Source organism: Acinonyx jubatus, chromosome A1 (assembly GCF_027475565.1).
Source record: "Acinonyx jubatus isolate Ajub_Pintada_27869175 chromosome A1, VMU_Ajub_asm_v1.0, whole genome shotgun sequence".
Taxonomy (NCBI): domain Eukaryota; kingdom Metazoa; phylum Chordata; class Mammalia; order Carnivora; family Felidae; genus Acinonyx; species Acinonyx jubatus.
Window position 1 is genome coordinate 191,059,921 of NC_069380.1, and position 6,990 is coordinate 191,066,910.

The 6,990-nt window shown below is 45.3% G+C and overlaps 1 protein-coding gene across 2 annotated transcripts in view; it reads right to left on the reverse strand.

Annotated features, from left to right (window-relative positions):
* The window catches only part of GRIA1 (glutamate ionotropic receptor AMPA type subunit 1), a 312,249-nt gene extending 306,901 nt beyond the window's left edge, over positions 1 to 5,348 (reverse strand). Inside the window, exons 1-2 of one of the 2 annotated variants that reach the window (XM_027077529.2) lie at positions 4,909 to 5,348; positions 1,737 to 1,874 (exon numbers count right to left, since the gene is read on the reverse strand). In XM_027077529.2, the coding sequence (XP_026933330.1) occupies positions 1,737 to 1,874; positions 4,909 to 4,990 (220 nt within the window). In that variant the 5' untranslated portion in view covers positions 4,991 to 5,348. The remainder of the gene's footprint in view (positions 1 to 1,736; positions 1,875 to 4,908) is intronic. The other variant, XM_027077522.2, reaches the window with a different exon arrangement.
* Positions 5,349 to 6,990: the final 1,642 nt, after the last annotated feature.

The following is a 6,990-nucleotide window of genomic DNA, read 5'->3' on the forward strand; positions in this document are numbered from 1 at the left end:
AGCTTTCCAGGGAGATGGTGTCACGGAACTACGATTCAACAATTAAACTCCAGCTCTTTTTTAAGGGTAGTAAGTAACACAGTAGACAAGATTTTCAACCTCAGCATTATCAAAATGCAGAATTGCTATTTTATTTACTCAATGGGTCACTCTGGTGTAAAATCATAGCTATATTTTGAAGCACTATAAGGTTTCCTCCTTAGGTGCTTTATCAAGCAACTGCCTTAAAAGTCTCTGAAACACCCTTTTGCTTCTTGAGTAATCTAAGCATAACTGATCAGGCTACCATAAGGATCAGTGTATCTATCACAGTGCCAGGAACATGGACCTTGGGGTCACAAGACCACCATTTATTTCTTGGGCAACCCTGGGCAAGTTATATAACTTGGTGCAGCCTCAGTTTTCTAAAAAGAAGATAACATAGTGCCCCCTAAGGCACCTGTGAGGATTAAATGAACTAACACATGAAAATTAGTGTACTGCAAGGGCCATAGTGATGCTCAATGAATGATAATAAATGCCAATAAAATTGTCTATAAAATACTTATAGTTCTTAACATATAGTAAATCCTCTATAAATGGAATCTGGAATAATTCTTGGAATTTGAATTAACATTATCTTATGAGTGGTCTTAAGAATAGCAAGAATTCCAAATTCTCAATATGAGCTTTCAAGGCACAATGCACATTCAGTTTAAATCATTGAGAGTCCTCCATGAGGGAATGTGGGAAAGAGTTGAAGGAAATAGGATCTATGTGTTTGACTATCCATAGTTCCATAGAAGCTCCTCCATAGGATCTATGTATTTGACTATCCATAGCTCCGTAGAAGTCACCAACTCCACAGTGGCACACAAAACCTACAGTGCCAATTTAATCCAGTTTTGGGTCTCCAGTTGTTCTTGCCTATTCAGCTCACACCTCCATGCCATAAATCCCTACTTGAGCTTAATCCCTGGAGGGAAAATGTCTCTGCTGATTCATTTTTATGCTTCTGTCTTCAGATGGCAATCGGGTAACCACACAATCTCCTTTTCAGTCCTAGTTGTCAGAAAAACTCAAAATGGTCTTTGTTGCCCACATTTTTTGAATGCATTCAACTCATATGTCAGAGACTTCTCTCTTCCTTCTCTTTCTTGAGGTCACCTCTGTTCTGTTTTATGCTCAGAGGCCATCCAACAAACTATGCCTTAAGCAGGCAATCAATTAAAAGCATTTTGGAAATAGTCAAGGCACCAATTTTAAAATAGTTATTGGTCATTTCCCAAAATGGGAAACCAGATATACAACTTGTCATATACCCTTTCTAATCAAGCTACAGGTAACATTTTCTCTTTTTAACTTATGCACAGGAAAGGCTTAAGCATTTTAAACTACATTTTCCAAGTTCGAATCTTTAATTCTACACCTCTCATAAGTTTCTTACGTGTGAAGCTCTCTCAACTGAACAAGAAAACCTCTGCAAGGTAGGGAAGATGCAGTCAACCCAAGCTCCGATTGTGCTGGCATTTAAAGTTAGCTGACAGTGAGAAAGCAGACCCATTTTCTAAAGCATTCCAGGATCTAAAATACCAACTGATGGAATCGCTCAAAAGGCCCCGTTTTCTTGGAGGGCTTTCTCTTAGGAAGACGAATGACAACTCAAGTGGTTTTTGTGACACCGCCACCTACTCACAGGCCCTCCTTTCATTGGCTAATCGCAGAAAGAAATGTCAGAAATAGAAGCAATTACTTACATCTATAGGTCATCTCAAAGCTGTCGCTGATGTTCACAATATCAATCTGGGGGAGCAGCTTTGGGGGCTCTGTGAGTTGTGACAAAGCAAATCTAAAAGCGGCATGTTCCTGTGACTGCTGGTTTGGAAATAATCCCCCTAAGAGGAAAGAAAAGGCAACATAGCATCTGGGATAGAGATGGGTTTAATCCCCCAAGAGCCCACCCCAGATGGGCCCTTTTCTTCTCCCCGTGCCAAACCCACTAGTTGTAGCCTTTAGTCTTGGGGATATGAGTTCAAATAGACTCAGCTAGACTTTGAGGCTTAAACTTCCACTGATGAGCTTTTATGTGCCAAGGCCTCTAACATCTATCACTCTGCCCAAACATCTGATTGTTTGCTCCTCAACCCAGATCAGGTCAGAGAAAACGGGAGAACTACATTTCTCGTTCTCCTCCCTTGGGTGACCATCTGGGTGGCCTAAGCTCTTCTGTGCATGTGAACTCTCACTGTGTCTCATGTTCCCTGTATTGGACCCGTTTCTTATTACAGAGCCTTACAGGCAACAAATGTTGCAGGGTGAAATCTAGTTCTGGGACTCTGTGGGCTTCTCCAGCACTCTAACCTTTTGCTTTGACACTTTTGGTCTTTGACCTAGCAAGACCTGCATACAGTTTAAGTATTCTATGGCCTCTAAGGTTTATTATTCATTTTCTCTGAAAACCCTGGACTTCTACAAAGAGTATTTTGCTTCTTCTTTGACACTCATGATCCTAGCCACCTAGGAATGGCTTGTTACATAAGAGATTGCCATTGTGTATATTTGCATGGTAGAACCTTGGACTTCAAAGATGTGGGGGCTTAAGAACGTCAAGAGGGTACAAAGAATATTCTATTCTAGTAAAAAGCACAACAAAGGTGCCTATTGAGGCTCTTGTTCCAAGAAGCAAGAGCACATGCCCTTACCTTTGTATTTACTGTGGACATGTTAATGAATTAAGCTCCATTTCTATGAACTGGAATCAGCTATTTTCAGAGACTAAACTATAATGAATATTTACATAGAAGTTTATCTCAGCTTCCACAGGAATCACAGCCCTAGCGTAATGTACTTATAACTTCGTCTACAGTGGGTACGTGTTTGTTTTTGAGAACCAATAAATGGGTTGTAAGGCTTTTATTAGAGATCGTACAAGTAGAATCAAGTACTACCTGATGGCGGTGATATTTTCAGCATTTGTTCTGCAATGTAATGTTTTAACCTTTTATTTGAGAACAAATCATGGTCTTATCAGTTGAACAAATAAGTTGGGGTTAAATATAATGAAAAATCTACAGAGATACATGGGCAAACATATCATATGCATGTACACAAAACACCTCTGTGCATTTATACCCATAGTGATATATACAAATACATTTGGAGAAAGCAAGTCCACAAATCTCAAGGCAAGCATTTACAATCGGCGAACTATGGGCAATACGTAGGTACCAACATAAACAATGCTACACATAAGAGCAAGTGATTTACACATGTTCATGTGCCTCCATTTTAAGGAGTGAAAACAAAAAACTCCTTCTTGATTTTGATGCCTCACCCTCCCTCCCCCCAGGTGACCACACCCCAAACACATTCCTGCCCCCTTCCTCCTCCTCTGTAATGAATGAAAGAGGTGGTGGGGTGGAGAAGTAGGCGGCTACCGACTGGGCTGCAAGAGAAGTGTCTCAGGAGGCAGGAAGTTTTGTTTTGCGTGTAAGGTGTAAGGCACTAACACATATACACAGACACACTTCAGGATGTAGCTTAACAGGTGTCAGGAAACAAAGCAAGTTACTCCATGGCTGTTCCAGCCACCCTTGGAGTCAGCATGCTGGAGAGGCCAGAAGAGACTGCTACAGCAGCACATGTGTGCCCTGCAAAACAGGACCTGCAAAACCACCACCACCAGCCCCCCCCACCCCCCCCCCCCACACACACAAACACACACTCACACAAAGAACACAAACTACCAGTCACAGGAACTTTCCCTGGTGGAGCTATGTCCCTATCAGGGGAGAGAAAGCAGAACCCAAGCCAACCAAGATGCCTCCCAGCAAAGCAGCTTGCTCCATTCCGGGACACATCCAGCACTGAAAGGCTGGTCACACTGAAGCCCCGAGCCCTTGTGGACACGCATTGTTATCGGTGTCATTGCTCTCATTTGTTTTGCTTTCACCCATTATTGTGAGGGGGAGCAATATCTACCAGCTGTTCCACAAATACAGGGAGGGTGAGGGGTCCTTTAGAAAGGCAACAACCAGGAAGGGAAATGGGGAACAAAAAGGCATGCAGCATGTTGAAACCTGCCTCCAAGTTGAGAGGATAAGAGCCTAGTGACAGGGAGAGCTAAGCGGAGGGAAGGGAACTATGTGTACGTGTGTTTGTGTGTGTGTAAAAGGTAGACAATGTCTGTGGATGGAAAATCTAAGAGGAGGGGGCAATGGAAGGAAGAAAGGAAGTTCCAGGATCCGAGGAGTGGGGACCACCAGCCCAGCATGGCAGACAGCAGACAGAAGGCAGCTGGGGGAGTCCAGAGCAGGAATTAAAGCCCCCTGGACTTTGAGTGAGGTCTTTTGGCATTATTTCAGCTGCTGCAATAAACCCAGCACCCTTCACTCCTTCTTTCATAGGGTCTCTTTCCCCTCCCCCAGCCAAGAAATAATCATCCCCTCGGTCATTTAAATACATATATGCATATTTAATAGCTAATCACACAGAAATACACCACACATATTTATATAAATGAATGAAATCAGGCACCATCTATGAAGCAATGGAGTGAACTCCTTTAAACACCCACTACCCTTTTGCTGGCTACAGCCTGAATTTTCTTTCCTTCAAAGCAGTGGTTTCACATTTCACATTTCACATGCTCATGCATAGAGTGTGAGTGGTGTGTGTGGACCTGTGTTTGTGTGTGTGTGTGTGTGTGTGTGTGTGTGCACACTTCCCACTGCCCCTCATCTGATCAAGAGAAGCCCCCTCCCCTGCTGGTGGTCCAAGTCTAGCTTCCATTATCACCCAGCTTTCTAACCAAGCACAATCTGTAGCGAGAAGGGGGGGGACACAGGGACACAGACAACACCCCCACCCCCCCAAAAAAAACCTTGCCAGACCCAGAAAGTCCCTCCCCAGGCTGCCCCTCTCACTCACCGATCTGGATGTTGTTGGGGAAATTGGCACCTACTACCGCGCCTAGGAAACCGGTGCAGAAGAAGGCAAAAATGTGCTGCATATTCCTTTTTGCATTGGCGAAAAAGAAGCCCAGGTCCAGTCATAGATTTGGTATTTCCCCCCCTTCCCTTGATTCCTCGCTCTGTTCTGCCTGTTCTTTTCCTCCTGCAGTTCCTGCCTTCCTTGCTTGCTTCCTTCTTTCCTTCTGGGAGGTTTGTCTGTTTCCCTTTGGAATCCGAGCACTTAAACGGCAGCGTTAACACCAACTGACAGCCAGATTAACTGAGCACGGAAGAGAAGCCCGTCCTCATGCTGGCGGAGCGCTGGCTCGCTCCCCCTCTCCTCTCCTCTCTCCTCTCACAGCCTGCCTCTCTCTCTCCCTCCCTTTCTCTCGCTCTCCCCCTCACACTCACACAGGCAGCAGGCTCAGTGCTAATACCCACCGAGTTTCACAGCTGACCTCCTCTCCCTCCCACCCCCAGTCTCCCAGTCCTCACCTTCTCCTCCTTTCTGTGTGTGCGGTTAGGTGGGGGGGAGGGGGTATGATACAAGGTGCCTGGTCCTGAAAGGGACCACCCAATCCCCCTTGCCCCCTTCCCCCTCCCCCGCCTCCCCCAGCTCTCTCTGCCCCCTCCCTCAGGTCCCAGCCAAGCAGATGCTACTGGAAATGTGGGTTCAGCTGTAAGTCAGTAGGTGGCAGGGGGTCCCCACAATAGTCCTCCATCCACCCGCTGCTTGATCTAGGTCACTTTTTCTAGGAGCGCACGGGCTGTGCTGGATATATCTCCTGCACTCCACTGGCCCAATTATTCCTACAACTAATTCCTGAGGGGGAAGACCCTAGAAATCCCTCCTAGGAGCTTTAAAGGAAAGTAAAGCCTTTTCCTTCCTAATGGGAGGAATGACAGAAAGGCTAACTAGAGGGTCTGGAATGATTGACAGGTGCCTTGACTTGGACATTTGGCAGTCCCTGTCTGCTTTCACAGGCCAAATTGGTGGTCCCTTCTGAATCCCAGGCATTTAAAATGGGCCCCCTTCCCACTTTCCCTGCATGCCACAGGAGTCTATAGCATCAGAATTGTGTGGGTGTACAATAAAGGCTAAGGATACTTAGAGCAATTACATGAGTCATTTTGCAGGGATTCTAACTGAGAAGATTCAGGCTTCTTTCAGTTATCTCTGGATGCTGGTCATGCCCAATGTAAACGAGAACTCTGCAGACCCTCCTGGCCTGGAGCTTCCACTGAAATAACCTGTAGAGAGAACAACTGTGTTCACAGAAATCGTGTGGGTTGCAAAGTGACAGTCACTAACCGCCACAGAGCACTTTGCAGTTTCTGAAGCAACTTCACGGTGTTTCCTCACTCTCTCCTCACGCCAGCCCTGTGAAGTGGCCACCACCCTTGTCTTACGGATGAAAAACCTGAGGCTCTAGGGACTCAATCATAAAAATACAGACCTACAAAGATGGAGTCTGGACCCTCAGGACCAACATATGGTCCAACCTGTGAACTTGAATGTTCTAGGCAATACCAATTGACCCACAACCCTGGTCAGAACTCCTGCCCAACAGATGATACCATAGGAAAAAGAAAGTCCACCCCTCCACAGCTGGAAAGAAGAACAGACCTGATCTGGCTTTGGCATTTGACTAGGCCATTTTATCTCCAAACTCCTCACTTCCTTCACCAAGATTGCTCAGTTATGCACACTAGCATGGCAGCTATGAGGGCTGAGATTTGCAAGAAGTATCTGACCATGTTCAATGGAGCTCCTAAACTAGGGACAAATTGGAGGTCAGATGCTTTATAATCGCCTATGCACTTCCGCATATATTAATTAGCTCAAGTGACTTTTAGAGCTAGTGTTTATTCATTTACCACGTGCCAGGTACCACGCGAGGCAATGTGCACACATCACTTACTTGTGCCATAGTACCTGTGGTAAATAATCTCACCCCCATTTTATAGATAAAGAAACTGAGACCTAATAATTTACCCAAGTTTCCACTACTAACAAGGGAGCGGTTGGGGATTTGAACACAGGAAACTCTACCATGAG